Source organism: Aphis gossypii, chromosome 1 (assembly GCF_020184175.1).
Source record: "Aphis gossypii isolate Hap1 chromosome 1, ASM2018417v2, whole genome shotgun sequence".
In the NCBI taxonomy this organism is placed as follows: domain Eukaryota; kingdom Metazoa; phylum Arthropoda; class Insecta; order Hemiptera; family Aphididae; genus Aphis; species Aphis gossypii.
In genome coordinates, this window is record NC_065530.1 from 58,431,541 (window position 1) to 58,450,739 (window position 19,199).

At 24.2% G+C, this 19,199-nt stretch overlaps 1 protein-coding gene across 1 annotated transcript; it reads right to left on the reverse strand.

Annotated features, from left to right (window-relative positions):
- Positions 1-543: 543 nt before the first annotated feature.
- LOC114124409 (peptide transporter family 1-like) lies at positions 544-14,882 on the reverse strand. Its single transcript, XM_027987655.2, has 15 exons — positions 14,578-14,882; positions 8,913-8,985; positions 8,686-8,827; positions 7,320-7,412; positions 5,840-6,114; positions 5,511-5,593; positions 5,141-5,314; positions 4,480-4,731; positions 3,224-3,472; positions 3,028-3,131; positions 2,846-2,965; positions 1,284-1,380; positions 1,070-1,198; positions 886-993; positions 544-800 (listed from the first exon to the last, which is right to left on the reverse strand). The coding sequence occupies exons 1-15, from the start codon at positions 14,578-14,580 to the stop codon at positions 663-665; spliced, it is 2,040 nt and encodes a 679-aa protein (XP_027843456.2). The 5' UTR covers positions 14,581-14,882; the 3' UTR covers positions 544-662.
- Positions 14,883-19,199: the final 4,317 nt, after the last annotated feature.

Sequence of the window (19,199 nt, forward strand, 5' to 3'; positions counted from 1 at the left end):
TATTACTTTATGTTACTTTAGTTTACTTTATATTATATACATCGAAAATTATTAAAACCTATTTATAAATTTATAATATTTGTTGTCAATTATTTGATTGGTGGTCGTAAAACAGAAAACTATATTTTAATTATTGACAAAAATATATTTTGTCTAACTACCAACATACACAATAATGTATAGTTATCTATTAAACTACAATTTAAATTACTAAAATTTAAATAGGTTATATATAGCTATACGTCATATACCAATATGTAGGCAGTTATAAATAACTTAAAACAAACAATAAAGATTATTTTTGTTATTTAATAAAACATATGATTTCATCTTTGTTTTTACATGTAATTTTTGATTATTTAAATACAATATAAAATTTTAATTAATAAATATTAATACATTACATTTTATTTATTTTTAAAATATATTTTCATCAGCTTTCATATTTATTCATAGAATAATAATACATTGCTTAAAATACATAATGTATAATATAATTATAGAAAATTTAAATTATTTATGTAATACTAATATTAAATATATACATAATAAAACTATGTGTATACAGGAATTTGAATTACAGCTTATACTTAAAATGTACACATAAAATAAACAACAAAAAATTATCTGCAATATCATACAATATAAAAAATAGTATACCTTTAATTTTGCTTGTTTTGCTCGTTGTGTGGAATGGACACGGGATCATTCAAATTTTTATATTTATACGTAAAGCTCATTAAAATAAATATTATCATATCGAGCACCATTAGTCCAGCAAACAGCAAATATTCATAGGCCTAGAAAAAATTAAGTTATAAAATAAATTCATAGAATTGGAGGTACTAAACGAACATAATATATTATATTATTATTTTGACGTACTTGATTTTCGAAAAATCGTACTTCAGACACAATCACTACTATAAGATTTCCAAACGCTACCGTTAACAAATTAACTGCTGCCAATAAGGATTTCATACTTGTAGGTGCCTTTAAAATAATAATTCTATTCAGTATATTATATACTTAAAATTTATAGCATAATAATGATTAAAAATAAATTTACTTGAGTAAATGCAAATTCTAACGTCGTAATTGAGAACATAATCTCTGCAGCGGTCATTACAATAATTTGAGGTAATTGCCATGCTATATGAATAAAATTACCTTTCTCCAAGACTATAAAATTTGAATCCTAAAATTATATATTTTCAATGAATTAAAATAATTCAATATATTAAAAAGTAAAAAATATAATTATGAAATCAACAAATACTTACTATATGTTCTGAACTACGTTGTAATACAAGTGTGTTTACACTAGCTGGTGAAAAATTTAAATCCGAAAGAAATTCGTTGTCTAAAAAGGCTTTATATCTAAAAAGTTGTATATAAGGATTAAATACATTAGATGTTTTATGAATACTTATATCGATTATCAAAATAGCTATATAACAAGGATTTTAATTTAAGCAAACACACTTGTTATGTAATCGTGTATTATTATTACCTATTATTACTAACCTATTTATTTAAACTATAGAAGTACCTACATGATACTTATTACTTTCATTGAATTAAACATTTTTTTATGATAAATGAATTACAAGTACCTATAAATATGTATGCAAATAAATTTATTCTCTGTTTGCCATTTTTATCTCTATAAAAGATTTATAATTCAATATACATATATAATTTTATTATTATTTACCAAAATTTACTGTTAAAAAGACTACAGTAGTCACAATTCATAACTAATGGCTCAATATAGTTACCGAAGATATTGGTCCAATAAAATTAAAGGTGATGTATTTAAAGTGTCACAATCAGTATTTTGAAAAATTTAAGTTTTATAAAAATACATTTTTTATAAAATTTACTATACAGTATTATATTAATTAATATCAAAAATACCTGAAATTAAAAATGCAGTCATTTAAAAAAGTAAACTAAAAAAAAATACCTGGCAAAAAATCAAAAGTACTTTTTTTTTATGTTATTTTGCAATGGTATTAAATAATGTAAAAAAAAAAATATTTTCAAAAATGTTAACACTTTAAAAAATGTATAAAAACATTCATGTGGATTACAGTATATTATATACTCGTATATATTTGTCTTATAAAAACTAATCAACCATCATTTATAATCAAAATTTGTTTAACTGCTAGGTAAACTAATATATATCCAAAATTTAGTGATTCAATGCTAATTATTAATTAATATATTTGTAATAACTAATAACATTTTTCAAAATCTAAATTGTATTTGTTAATAAATATTATAGTTAATTCAACTAATCAATAAACTGCTCTAAAAAGTTCAATATTATATTATATTGTTTTAAGTTATAAATTATGATAATATTTTCTAAAAACATAATTAAATTTTTTAATTTTAAATTTACATCTACATATTACATGTCCATATTTTGCTTTATAAATCATAATATGTATAAATCTAAAAACACCGATATCTTTAAAAAAAATTATAATTGTATAGGTGTCCAAAAAATACTCTTTTTTTGAGAAAATAAACTATACATACTGTCATGATGATTTTTTTTAAATCTCAAAGTTAGAAATACCTATTCAAGATTTTTTTAATACGTTTAAAATATATATATACTTTTAATTATCCCATTAAAATATTAGTAACATCCATTTATAGGCGTTGACGAGAGAAGGAGAGATGTTTGAAGTGGCTTAGCCTATTATACGCAATGTAAGATACATTAACAGTCGTTAAAACAATTATGCAATTTGAAAATAATTAAATTCTAAAAATTAATTTTAAACAGTTAACTATAAAATACAAAACAATATTATTTATAACTTACTTTCCAATAGGTACTGTGTTTGTTATTAAAGATTTTATATTAATTTTAATTGCTGTGTTTTTGCTTTCTTTCTCTTTGAGAATCAAAGTTTTATTAGATAAATCATCACTGTTTAAAATTCTATAAGAACAATTTGGTTTAAAATAACATACAATTGTAAGTGTAATCTAAAATTAATTTACCTTAAAATTGGATTTCCGTTTTTAGGTTTAGCTAAATCATCAACATGACCAATTCTTTTTAATTCAAGTTTATCTTTTGCACGAGTTAAAAAATATGACGTTGCCTGTAAGTTTTAATAATAATTGAGTTAATTGTTACATATCTATGAATAATTAAATAAACTATGCCCTATTTAAAATATTTTATCGAACCAACCTTTCCTTCTACTATGGAAACACTACTTGTCAAATTTAATGTTGATAAATTTGGAGAACATGAAGGATCAGCTATGAAAACGATGGGAAATGAATTTTCGTTAGAAGCTGGTTTATATATTAACTCTAATGTTTCAAGAGAGTTTAATTTGTGAACGGGTAAGTTTGTTGAATTTATTGTTATATTACAATCGAATCCATTATAAATTCTTAATTGACCTTCACCAGCTGGTATTTGGATTGATTCACCCTAAAATATTAAATCACGTTTTAATTAAAATTTTAATATACGAATATGTATGAATAACTGAAACTCCAAAATTAATCTAAAAATAAAATGTACTTATACTTAATACGGTGATTCTTTTAACAATAAATATTCATTATCTTAATAATTGTCGAAGTATAAAAATATTTTTTATACTTATAAAACAATATTTTTACTAGGTATTCTTATCGCTATATATTTAAATATTATACTTTTTCAAGAACAACGTTTTTTTATATCCTAAAACAGAATTAATTTTTTTATTGAGAACCTCGATGTATACTTTGATAATATAAAGAAAAAATATTTTAGTAATGGAAAAAAGTTGTTTGAATAACGTTACTTGGTACTTTTCGAGATAATGAATATAGATATAGAATATTCACTGAATAATAAGCCATCACAACAATTTATTAAATTATAAACAGATAGTTTTTAGTATTATTAAAACTATTTCTTATAAAATAATAAAAAGTATAAAGCTTGAAATTAAAAAAAAAATCAGATAGAGGCACACACGTCTTACCTACTTCAGTTCATTTAATGTGGTGTGTTGTGAATAAACTGTGACATTAAATTTGGGAACATTCGATTCAACAACTTTTAATTTAATATAATTAGTGCTTATATAATTATTTAAATATTATAAACATTTTTTATTGCATTTAAAAACTAAAATATATTATTTTTTTATAGGTATACCTACTTAAAATTACGCCATTTCTATTTTTAGTATTTATCTGTGTAAAATAAATAGTAAGTCTATTATACTAAACTTTAACACAAAACTACCACCGAGCTGATCGGTTTGTACTAATTTTCATTACATACAGTCTAAATTATGTTCGTTATACGTCTATATTGAAACTTAAACGTTATAATATTATATGTTCTTTATCCAAAATTTAATTTAACTCTAACTAATTATTAACTATAAGTACTTAACATTTCACATTCACACTATGATGTAATATTTTATAGGTACTTACAATAATCTTGGTTTGTACAACAGCTGATAGAACAAAAGCTAAAGCGGCGAGAAAGCCACCTAATGCGATTTTTTGTAATGGTTTTTTAATACCGATCTTAGCTAATATAGGATAAACAGCAGTTTCGAAAAATGGAATAAACAATAAAACAAGAAGTGGATTCATCACTTGCATTTGATCAGGCTTCATTGTCCAGTTGAGAAAATCAATCCTACCGTTCATTAAAGTAGCTTGTAATGTCCAGCGAGAACCCTATAAGATTTTCAACAAAATATATTACAGTGTATACTTTATATTAAAGCTAGAAGAAATATAAATAAAATAAATAAGTAGTGTTCTATAGAATTTTGTTATTATATTTTTTTTTTTTTTGAATATAAAATTATTATAGATATTTAAATTGATTAATTTAAATAATAATTTAATTTCTAAGTAGGTAAAAGTTTTGTTAGGTAAATTAATATATCTGTACTTTAATGTAGATATTTAAATTAATGAATTATAAAGTAATAAATCAGTTCATTTAAAAAATAAAATAGATTAACTACTTAATACCATAGTTATTTAGTTAATTTATATGAATAATATAAATAATTAGCCGTTTATCTGAATTATAAAATTATTCATTAGATTAATAATGATAAATATCAGTAATTCTTACTTGTTGATCAAATAAAGCCCAGAAGAATGGAAATGGAATAAATAAATATATTACATCTAAAGCGGAGCGTATATCTGAAATTTCTTTTTCTGAAAATTTGTCATCTGCATAATTTAACCAATGAACTTTTTTGGTATTTGACGAAACATGTGATAGTCTTCTTTTTATTGCATGCTAAAATAAGTAAATAAAGTGGTATTTATATTATAATATAATAAATGTATCAAAATAAACCAGTAATTCTGTACCTATCATAGTATAAATAAATATTTAAATAATTATTATGTAAGTTTCAGGTATTGTATTTCAGATTGTTAGTATTTTAATCATTATTAGAATGAATTACATTTTTATGAAAATAAAAACTTACATAAATACACGAAAAAGATGTTACAATGACGTTCGATTCTGGCTTTTTTATCTTATATAATCGTTTACCGCTAATGAAAATAACTAGTTTGAAATAAAAACAGATATGAGACATTAATGTAAAGAAACACAATTGTATAAATTTATGAATTACTAATAGGTAAAGGCTTAAATTATTAAGCAGCAATAACTACGCCACTATAAAAATGCAAAGTTTACTGCATCGTTCATCATTAATGATTTGTTTAATTAATGGTATATACACTCTGTAAAAATTATTCAAAGTAGAAAATAATTTTACTCGAAAATATTAGTATAAATATTACTTACAAATTGCTACAAGCATTAGCACAGCTGGTACACCAAAAGCTAAGGGGAAACATGAAGTTTGGCCGAAACATTGAACACCTTTTCTTAGCTCCGGTGTTACTGATGTTGATATAAGAGAACCTGCGTTGATAGAAAAGTAAAATATGGAAAAGAATTTCTGTAGATACACTTCTTGTGCAGGAAGATCAAATTGATCGCCACCAAATGATGAAACACATGGTTTTATTCCACCTGTTCCAATTGCGATTAAAACTAAACCCAAGAGTGCTAAGTACCTATAAAATAATAAGACATTACTTTAAAATAACATATTATAATTTATAATTATATTATAGATTAAAATAATTCATAGTTTAGGTCAGCGTTTCCCAAACTATAGGTCGCGAAATTTTTTTGATGGGTCGCGACTCGACAAAATGATTAAGTACGGTTAATAAAATAATGGTTAAAAATAAATTATGCAATTTTCATACTTTACTATTTTCTTTTTTTTTTTTGAATTTTTATAAAATTTATTTTATTTATTTATTATTGAGTATTGTATTTTATAAAAATTCAATGATAAAATTGATTATTATAAAAATATTATTTATTTATGGCATACTTAATGTTTTTTTTTAGTAGGGAGTCACGTACCCAATAAAGATTAAATTTATGGGTTGCCATTGCAAAAGGTTTGAGAAACACTGTTTTAGGTAAATCTCAATCATAATAATAAAAAAATATGATATAAAACTACGCAGGTATACAAAACATTTTAATTTGTAATGTCCCCTCAAAAATGTATGTAAAATAAAAAAAAATACAACACTAATACCACTTGATAACCACTAGCCAGTACGTACCTATATATAATATTATACGTACCGTATTTATTAGAAGAACCTATTAAGTACGAACTATTTCTAATTCTATAATAAACCTATTATAAAAAATTTGGAAAAAATTTTTTGAATAGACATTAATTGATAGTTCTAGAAATTATTTATTAGTCATTACGTATCACGAATTATTAGTATTGATAAATTATAATATTGATGTATTAATTCTATTATAGCATATATTATTAAAATTGTTAAAACAGAAGTGATATAAATACATTTATAGATCCATTTAAATATCCACTTAATGATAACCTTAATGATGGTTTAAATTACTAATTATAAAACAATAAAATATAGCATTGAAGTATTTAATTTTGATGTTTTTAATCACTACTGTGTAAACTATAACAATTCATTAAAAGTTTTAGAGAATTCATTGATAGTGTAACATTCAAATCATTGTAAATGTATGATATACCAACAAAATAATATTCAATACAAATTGGTTTTTTAAACTAAAAACTATTGTTTATAATATAAAATACATATATTTTTTTTTAATATTTATTTTTAAAATAATATTGCATTTAATAATATATTATTATAATAAAACAAAAAATGTTTTTTATAATACATATATTATTATTTATTTTTACCTTTGGTTATTTAAGCTAAATGAAGCTGCCAAAGACGATCCAGTTATGACTAAATTTCCAACTGCATAAATTAGTGAAAGATATACTATAGTTCTGAAAAAAGAATACATAAATATAATAAATATTTTGCATATAATTATATCTTATTTTTATTATAAAACAAATTAATAATCATACATTTACAATCGATACATACTAAAGGGGCGGTGGTAAACTCTCCCGATTTTATGGTAAACTATCCCGATTTTTAAAAATAGTAAACTCTCCCGCATGTAAACTCTTCCGGGTCAAAATTATGTTTACCTGAAGTAAATATGTAAACTCTCCCGGGTCAACTTTATAGTTACCTGTAGGAAGTATGTAAGCTCTCCCGAGTTGTTTTAAATGTTATTGCTACACTACGAGTTGGACATTTTTACGTATATTTTGTATTTGTAACTTATATTATTATTATTGAATATTTTTAAAAGAAACTTAAATGTACCTATATTGGATTTTATGAAATTTTATTTTTTATTGTATTTTGACTATAATATCATGTTCATAGCAGCTAAAGACATTAATTTATATTGTAATTATTATTATATATGATTGACTATTTTTAAACGCAACTTAAATGTATATTAAATTTATTTTATGATTTTTACAAGACCCGGGAGAGTTTACATATTTCCGTTAGGTAGTACAGGAATAAATCCGGGAGAGTTTACACGTTTCTGTCAGGTAGTATTGGAGTAGACCCGGGAGAGTACCATCGGGAGAGTTTACAATCGCCCTACTAAAGTACCTATGCAGGTATAAAATAAGTTATTCGGGGCCCGGGGTCAAGTAATTGTTTATTGATTTAGAATATTTTATTGTAAAATTTTTAACAGTTTTAGCAAAAAATAAGTAATGGAAAAAATTGGATTTTAAAGACGTAGGTAGTGCTATTTGTATCTACATTGGAATTGTATATATTGTATCGTTAAGATTTTACAGTGAGATGATAAATGATAAATGTTATATTAAAAAGGAATAATGAAAAGTGATTTTGTGTTGAAAGTTTGTGATGAGCCCCATAATTAAATAATAAATATTAAAACAGAAACAGAAACAACTAAAAAAATGCTTTACTTAAAGACTGCATAAGTCAATTTAAATTTTAAAAAGACTAAATTGACATTTAGCTAATTTAATAAAAAACAAAATAAAATTTCGTGAATCATTTCATACAAGAGTTAACCAAATTTATAAATTATGTATAGTTTCATGCCAAAAGAAAAAAATCTAATACCTCCAAAATCTGACTCTAATTATCAGTTATAATTTTTTTTAAATTTTTTTTAATTAGTTTAAAATAACTAACTTTTAATATGCTACTTACTTGAATTTTCCTAAGAAAGAATCGGATAAAATAGCTCCAAATAGCGGTGAAAAATATGCCATAAAGACAGCCATATGATAAATAATTGTTGATTCGTCTTCATCATATTGCAGTATTGATGTAAGATATAATACTAAAACAGCTAATACACAAGAAAATACATTCATTATTGAGAAAAACAAACAAATAATATTTTTACTATTAAATAAAAAAATAGGTAAGTATACTTCGAAGTCCATAGTAGGAAAATCGTTCACAAAATTCTGTGCAGATGATAAACCACACTGACTTTGGGTACGCCTGTACAGATATTAATCAAATATAAATTAATCATTAACGCTATACAATATATACATTTAAGTAAAATAATTGTGATATCTTAATAAATGTATAACATTATTTACTTTTATTTGTTAAAATTATTTATATTTATCTATCTGTTTAAATACCTATAATATTATAATGACTACACTGTCGTGTATAATTTTAGTTTTTAAATATAAAGGGAGTCATTTTATAATAATAAATGGAAAATAAAAAAATTTTCTCCATATTTATTAGATTATCCACATACATCACACCATTTGACACACTGATATGCGTCTGAAATTTGTTTTAAGAATAAAAGCAAAACGCTTCAATAAACGATTCAAAGCCCATCTAATGACTCACACAACTCCACGAATTATCAACCAACAAAATTCTAAAATAAAAAATATCAAGCATCTCTATATACTGTATACGATAGCTTCTACTAATTAGTAATTTTTTCATAATAGTCTTATAATATAATCAACCAGCAAACATTTTATTTTATTCCAGCGTATGTAGCGTATGTACCCTACGATTGTATATATCTTTTAAATAGAAAATAAATGTAGAGGACATCACCACGTTACCAAACCCGTACTTGTGATAAAGACTGTGTCCTACTCCGCCTAGATACCTACTACTTTGTTTATATTATATACATTAAACTAGGTATTCGACCTAAAATTGAATGGTCGGGTAGTTTCGTACGCTGATGATACCTGTTTACTTTTCACGGCCAGATTGTGGGAAGAAGTTCATTTCAAAGCAAAAAATTACAATTGGTATAAGTTGAGTTCATAAATGCCTTTGTGATAGAAATCTAATATTAAATAATAAAAATAACTTTTCCCATAAATAAGATTTTCACCAATGTCAATTCAATAATAATATATTGCTGCAATAACAGTAAAATATTCAACGTATACACTTGTAAAAATATTAAAATTGTTTCAAGAGTACGATATTTAGGTATAATTTTTCATAACAATTTAAAATGGCATCTACATTTGTATAATATAGTAGGAAAGCTATGAGCTAACTTATAAATGTATAATTAAACTAAAAAACTTGATACCTAATCAAACTATTCGTACGATATATTCTTAAAATAAAATCATAAAATCTTGTATTAAATTTTCATCTCTTAGCTACTTATACAAAATTTTTTATAAATTTTTTACTACAAAATAATTTGTAAATATTTATGGTTTTGACGAATTTTGTCAATATTTAAACTTAAAACTATTGTAAAAAAAAATTGTGACTAATGATTTTTATTTAAAAAAAAAAAAAAAAAAATACTTAAAAAATCGAAAATTTCAGTTGACTATAAATAGCTCAAAAAAAGCCAGAATATTTTGAAAATTAAACCGTATATAGATAACACAATTATAAATATTTGATGAAAATTTCAAATATTTACATTTATAAGTTTTTGAGTTACTAATCGAATTTTTTAATAACTGGTTTTGCGTGAAAATTCCCATTATTCCGTCACTTTATTTTGTTTTTCCCGATTATTTTTTAAAACTGTTGGAAAATTCTTCTACTTTTGACCTCTATAATGCACCAAGGATATTCCATTTTCTATCAAAAACCCTCCTAAGTTTGAAATTGAAGTATTATTTCGACTTGTATTCTAAAACGAGTAGTCTCGTTAATAAAAACAAAATAGAAAATAGACTAAAAAATATCACTGTCAAATATACAAAAAAACCTTTTGGTCAGTCATTTATTAACTATTTAAGGCCTACTTATTAGTTTGATGCCATATGAGTATCAAAAAAAAAAAAATAATAATAATAATACATCAAGGTATAGTGTTAAAAAAATTATTTATTATTGGTTATTCTCAGAATTAGTTTAAATTTGAATTGCTTTATTACTTACTTCCTTTTGTTTGTAAATAATTTTTTATAATATGTACAGATATTGTGTATTATTTTTTGTTTTTTATTTACTTATCTATTCATTTATTTATTAAATTTAATGTAATGTACCTACCTAATTTTAAAATTCTAAATGTATATACTTTCAATCCCTAACACAATCTACGCTTAAAAGGGATTGATAATATTATAAAATGTTATTGTTTTTCCTATATTGTTATTTTATGATGAAACTAATTAATATATTAATAAAAAAATATATATATACCACTGCTTGTAAATTCATGTAATATCATGTAAATAAAATAAACTCATCCGTGGACGATGGGCTACAGGAGTAGTGGTGAATTGGTGAACACTGAGCACAATATGTCAAGGTTTTGTGATAGCAATTTTACTCACAATTTATAACTTACTACTGTGTCATTTAAACCGGTTTACCAGTAACCTTATGAATTATGAATAATCTTCACGGAGAGTTTTGACCTATTCGTAAATAATAACACTTTCATACGTAGATGAATTCTACTAATAAGTAATATTATAATTAATATTGAATAATAAGTTTATTACATTAACTAATAATATTATGAACCTATAATACAATTATTTATAAATTACTATGAAATTTAAAGGCATACTTTTCGGGAGGATGCTCATCGCTCATTTTACACAATTTTGTTGTTGTTACTTCAAATTAGTTAAATAATTACCCTTTTCATAGTTTATTGCCGTAAGGCGTAATTGACTCTATCAACATTATATTTTCTAGTTAATTTGTTTGAAAATTATTTCCGTATTGATTATAATAATTATAACTATAAGTATTTTTAGTTGTTTTAGTTTTTAAAAAATATATATAGGTGTTTAATTGTTAATATTATATCTATAAATTAAGTACCTACTGGTATTTAAGGACGTAAACAATAAACTCTTGACTAATTATGTAGTAAGTATTTAAAAAGAAAAAAGAAATAAAAATCAATTTATTATTTTTATAATTTATAAGTATCTTATTTAAAGAACTTTTTCATCAGCAAGTGACGCAATATAGGTATAATAAAGAATAATAAAAATATTTTTATAATTTAGTTTTGCGTTTAAATGTAATGTATACAACATTAACATCATTATTGATATTTATTGACATACCTTTTAGCTAATAGCTATAATGGATTGTTTTCTTGGTAATTGAATCTAAAGATATTACAGGAAAGATAATGATAAATGTATGTGATTGGTTACGATTCAATTACGTAAATATTTTACAATGTAAACAATAAAAATGATTAAATTAGTAACTATTTAATAATTTAACACAAGGTATATTATAGTGACAATAATAACATTTCATTCCCTATTTTTTGTGAAGTCTTACAACTGTTTAATAAAAAGAAAAAAATTACGAAATTGAAAACAAATTCAGAACTAACTCTGTTGTTTACATAATATATATATACGAGTATATACAGGTAGATTTAAAATGTGTCTCATTGAGTAACCTAACATAGCTATATCTGATAACTGTATTTTGTAATATACTTGATGCGCTTGCCAAAATATCTCGTATAGTTTTACATAATTGTAAGTATACTAAAAATTATACAAATGACTGTATTAAATAGTGTGCATTGGTTCATGTTATAAAAAGGTAAAAATCAGTCAAAATATTATGAAAATTTAATTTTAAAGGATAATCGTAAATAGAGTGTACATAAATATACATAATGATGATGAAAAGTTTTAAGTTTCTACGATTAAAACGTTTTAATCACCAAGTACTAAATAACTATACCTAAAATCTTTATTTTTAATACAATATAAAATTTCATCAACATTCGAACTTTAAATGCGTAAAAAAAATGTGCGTAATGCCTATATATTTTCTATATTTTTAAATTTCTGAAAATACAACGTAGAATTAAACCAGCTCGTATTAAATATTGTCAAGTCATGGGTCTTGAAATTGAAAGATTAAGTAACACTATTTAAAGAATATATCTTATGATTATCATTTTGATCGAGAAAACATTTTTACCTACATGAATCTAAAAATAATAATTTATTTTTACTAATTATTTAATAAATACTAGTATAAATCTAATGAAAATGTCAAGTTATAATAATAATTTATTTTTTAATTATATATAAACAAACAATTTTGTCAAAAACTTGTTGCGTACATCGTAAACATTTCTGTTAATCATTTTCCTACCAAAACATTAAAAAAAAAAAAAAAGTACTATGGGTATAATACTTGATCTAATAAAAAAACAACTATAGATAGTGTTTTAATTGAAACCATCCTTAAATTTGAAAATATTCTGCTCAACGATGACTTAATGACTTCAGACACACAAATAAACACACAACATATATTAACGAATATATTATTCCCCAAAATTCAAGATCAAAATTAAAGCTATTGAATTTTATTCATAGTTGAACATTTTTTACTTCATTAATTGGTATATCTACTTACCTACTATAATAATAGGTAGGTTATGATAATTGAGTAGGTACACATATAATTATGAAACTCAATAAAAATTTAAATTAATACTAATAATAATTAAAAACAATAATCATGATATTAAATAAAATATTAATAATTAGTTTGAAATCATGTAAATTAAACATATATACATATATACAATAAATTTTGATTTTAAAACAAAGAGAATAATTACAAATATTTATGGCATTACAATTTCACAAGACATCAATAAACAAAACACACAGACGTGAAAGTACCCACATTAAATTTAATTGACGACATGTTTCTTTTGACTGTTCCACTTTAAATGAAACGTCTTTACGTATAGCTAAAGCGTAATATTACATATAAAAGCATGGTATATTATAGTATTATAGTAACCTATTATAATAAACCGTTGTATAAAAGTAACAAATTCAAGTTATTATAATTATGGTTGAATATATTATATTTTTAATTATTAACATAAAATAATTTCGTTTGTTTCTAAATAAAATTAAATAGGTATCATGCATCATATTACTGAATTATTCTGTTTTACTAAAAATCAAACTGTAAATTGTATAATACACAATTGATTACGATATCTTAAATTGTATTGGATATATAGGAGTGCTGCAATTTTATTTTATTTTTAATCTATACCTATAAATTGCACTTAAAAATTAGGTATAGGTAGATTAAAAATAAAATAAAATCTATACCTAATTTGTAAGTGCAATTTAGGTAAAAACAAAGGTGAAACTAAATCTTTGATTTTAATATATATTACCTATATTATTCTGTATTTTTATCTTTATAAAAAGAATTATAATATAGCATCATATTTGTTAGTTAAAATAAGGTAACTACAAAAAAAAATAACTGCATGTCCACTGTCTATACATTATGTAGATTGTAGGTACATAAATAACAAATTAAATACAATATTTAGATTTAAATAATAAAATATTATGTACCTCTTACATCTTATAATTGATTGACTGATTGTCTAATTATTTTAAATGCATTGGGAAATAATAAATTATAAGATATCTAACTATATACAATTTGTTACGCCGATACTGAGTACCTACAAAATAATTGCTATTATAATTTATAAGTACCTACAAAATACAAATTATAGTAAAAATAGTAAAAATAGTACTAACAAATACTAAAAATAATACGTAATAAACAAAAAAAAACACTTACCATTATTTATTATATACAGAATTATTTGTATGTTGTACAATTGAAGTTTGTTGATTTGTTTTACCATTTAATAACCACAAAAGTTTACCGAAATTAACATTATTTACAATTTATATAGTTTCTAAATTAAATAATTTTATTTGTAATGTATAATGTAAAAAACCATTGACAAAATTTCAAAAAAAAAAAAGGTTTATTTTAATTGAATAACTTCGTGTGAAAGTATCAATAAGACAATTAGAAACAGTGAGCGTGAACAGTTCACTCTCTTTGATCTTCAATTCATAACTGATATGAGTGATAACTATTAGCCAGAGAGTTGTGCATCTAACAGTATAACATAATTGGAGAACATAAAATACAGATGCGTATTATCGACACATATTTTAAGTCAAGGCCAAAGCCTAGTTAAACACAAACTATTGTCAATCCCCTCTTTATAATTTATGTAGGCATCTACCTTCCTACCATAATAAATTACATCTCAAAATAATGTTTAGTGCACATGGTGGGAAACTAAATAATCAAAATATTGTTAAAAAATTTTTGTTTATTTTGTGGTACAAAAATGTGTAATCAAAATTCGTTTTTATTTCATTACATTAATTTAGTCTTGCTAACGGTTCTGTTAAATTTGCAGTAATTCATAATTATATACCTATCACTCTGCTTTATATAGGTGTCAACTGTCAAGTGTAGGTACATCATAGAATAAGGTCACTGTAGTCTGTATGCGGTATGTTAAACACGAGGTCCTTAGTTATTTTTTTGGTGACCCTCGTCCACAAGGATTATTAGACAACTAAATGAAAATATAGAAATGGGAAAAGTAGGTAACGGTTTTGGTATACTGTAGGTGTCCATCTACCTCGTCTTTCAGTAAGCTATTGTAATGTATATGTTAAATTTGACTTCAACGAGTGGAAAATAAGTAAATGAATAAATGAAGTGTAACTAAGTTGAAGATCTTTTGGGCATCAATAATGATTGTGGTATATGTTTTAGCTGTATTTGAATTGTTTGATGTGCCGTTGTATATGACAACTTTGCAGTGAGTTAAATGGATATTACCATGGAATGTGATATTCTACGATGTTACATTATTTATGGAAACCTAATAACTTAACGTATACTTAAAAGTTAATAACAATAATTTAATATGGTATAAATATATATTATTATATAATAATAATAATTAATAATTAATATAAATAACACTTATAAATTATAATGCAGTAAATGCATAATTTTAGGGGAAAATAATATCAATCAATATATTTAAATATTAGGTAAAAGTAAAATAATTGACTTTAATTAAAACAGTGAATTAATGGAAGATTTTGTAATTCAAAATATGCTCACATACATTAACCCTATGGAAATTAAAACAACATAAAATCATTGCCGCATAAGAAGTTACCTGGAGAAGACCAAATAACCAATTAAATGCTTAACAAACTTGAAACTCCACAACAACGAACAAAGTATTAATAACATACTTAACAAATCTGTTCAACAGCCTACTTGATACTGGTTATTTCCCGATAAGTTGGGAAAAGGCGATAATAAAAGTTTTAAGCAAGCCAGGCAAAGATAAATAAGTTAAATCCAAATAACTATAGATCAATAAGCTATTATTAACAGTATTCTCCTAACTTTTCAAAAAATCTATACAAAGTCGTCTTTTAGATTATCTTAATTCAATCGAAGCGATACCAAAATTTAAATTTAAGTTCAAGTCACACCACTCTACAACTCGGCAACTACTCTGCCTCACAGAAATAATTAAGAACGGTTTTGAAAACAAACACACAGGTGTAGTTTATTTTTTGGTTATCATAACAGCATTCGACCGTGTGATGTACGACAGTCTTTTTTGATAAACTAAAATGCGCAAACACACCAAAAATATATATTCTACACAGTACACACTACACATACTAAAATCCTTTCTCAGTGACAGATGCTTTGTTGTCAAAATAAACGAAAAGCAATCATCTTGCGGACATATTCTAGACGGTGTTCTTCACTTCCTCAGGTTTCCAAACTTAGATCTATTCTGTTTAATTTTTACATCACCATCCCACAAACTACGGGCACAAATATCGCCCTATTTAACAATGATACCACCATCTACTGCGAAGCTTCGGATACTCAAATAATCACTACCGCACTCCAAAAACATCTTTAAAAAATGTCATTATGGTGCCAAAAATGGAGAAATGGAGAATACTCATTAACTTATCAAAAAGCCAAGTAGTATTTTTCCCCTACATAGAACACAAACTGCACCTCAACTAGTTAGGTTATACAACGAGCCAATAGCATGGATATCGTCGGTAAAATAACTGGGCGTTATTCTAAATAAGAAACTCAGCTGGTGATTAATCTATCGGCTAAACTCCAGCAAGCATACCAACGCTTAGGAGTTCTCTTTCCAATAATTATTAAAAAATCAACTATTAGTAAAAAATGCTCACTAATTAAATATAAGCAAGTTATGGGGCAATTGCGCTAAAAGCCACTTGAACAACATACAAATATATCGAAACAAAATACTCCGCATCATAATAACAGATGCTCCCTGGTTTGTACGCAACAAAGCCCTGTATAATGACTTAAAAATCCTCACTTTTGACGACCACACATATCATATTGCGAACAGATTCTTTTACTCACTATAACGAGCTCAAAAGGAGCAACTCACTACAACTTAAACGTTAGCCCTCCAAACATTCGCCGTCTCAAGATTGGAAGACCCCACGACCACAAAGAACGATACTCACCACCAGTCATAGCCTAAATCGGATACATCATGCCAATGCCGTAACTACCCTCCGTGGCGCCCTTGGCGAATTTTATTTTGGCGCTTATTTTTGTTTTATTTCATAGGTATCTATAATTTTTATATAAATAGGTGTACTAATATTACATTATTACGTGTTAATCAAAATACTGCCATATTTTTTAAATAATCGAGTCTTAAAAGTAAGTTACAAAAAAAAAACATTTTTATTTAACTCAAATGCACCCTTTATATTACTGCGCCCATGGCAAGCGCCAATGTCGCTAACCTCTATAGTTACGGAACTGCATCATGCCAGATAATTACCTAATTTGAACCTATTACTTAATAATTAAAATTATATTGTTATATCGCTTATGTAAAAAGAGAAAAAAATTGTAAAAATGGTATACCAGTAGGCTTAGATAGCTATTTAGGAATGCCTTAATAATTAAAAAATATATATTGGTCTAAGTTAGACCGTCTAACTGGGGAAGTAGGTAAATAACATTTTAATACTTTAATAGATAGAGCTTATTCTTAAATTCCTTGGTATTTCTATTGTTTCTAATTAAAAATCTAAAACTTTTCAGACTTGCACATATAATCAACATGAGAAGAAAAAAATTAATTCGTTTGGAATACTATACCCCAAGATCTTAAACTACCTACCTAAATTAATTTCCTCCGTGTGATCATCAAAAAAAAAAATAAATAAATGATAATTATTAAAATAGTTCAGTTTGTTGTATATAAACATAATGATTTTACAAGTAATTTTACTTCTGTTACCTCGTCTTTAACAGCTAAAAAATAACTTTAACTAAAAATTATGTTTTTAATTATAATATTTTTTTTAAATATTTGTTCTAAAAGAAATCGAATAGATACCTAGTCAAAAATTAGATTTGGTGACAATCATATATATATATATAAAATATATATAAATAACACTTAAACATTCGTTAGGGCTATAACGAAAAAATTCCATGCTTAAATGCAGTTTGTTTACCATTCACCAAGTTAATTTTATTTAATAATCAATAATATCATCTTTCATTTTAATTTAAGTCATAATGTACCTATATACATACATTAAGGTAGATTTTTATCTATTCGTTGTATTTTATAATATATAGGACATAGGTACTTTAAATAGGTAGTTCATATTATTTATAACTAATAATTTATAAATTACCTTAGACTTTTGATCAATTAACAGTATAATTATTAATTAATTAATCTATTTGGTACCTATTCATTTATGTTTTCGTTTTGATTTTTAATATTTAATTTTTAATTTTTAAAAAATTCAAATTATTTTTCATGAATTTTTCTGTAACTACTATTTTATTTTACCATTTAAAACTCTTATTATTTTTAATACATACTATATAATAATTATAAATACAATGTTTTACCATTCAAAAGCATTATGCCATGGTAGGCGACGGGCGACGGCTGTACAATCAACTGGCTTCACAGTTTGCAATGGTTGGTTTCATACGGTCTTACGTAGTATCTAAGTATCTTTTTAGTAATATCATAAACATAAAACAACTTTGTTTTAACAACATTGTTGTTTTATATGCCTATTACTATAATGAGTACCTATTTTAGATTTTTAGAGAAGTCTGTAATTATAACTAAAGAAAAAATATAAAAATTTTAAGAAATTATTTTTACCGCGAATTTCTTTTGTTTATCTCTTCCAAAGACTCACTTATGTGTATTTCTGTATACATAATCTCTTTGGAATATGAGATTTCTGTGTATACAATCTCTTTGGAGTAGGAGATTATAAGCGCGTCGGTATGATTACATTATGCGTTTACCG

Coding starts and splice junctions, on each gene's coding strand:
- LOC114124409 (XM_027987655.2), bottom strand. Junction 3,132..3,223: donor TTTCCATAGTAGAAGGAAAG/GTTGGTTCGATA, acceptor TAAAACTTACAG/GCAACGTCATATTTTTTAAC. Junction 801..885: donor TACGATTTTTCGAAAATCAA/GTACGTCAAAAT, acceptor AATTTTTTCTAG/GCCTATGAATATTTGCTGTT.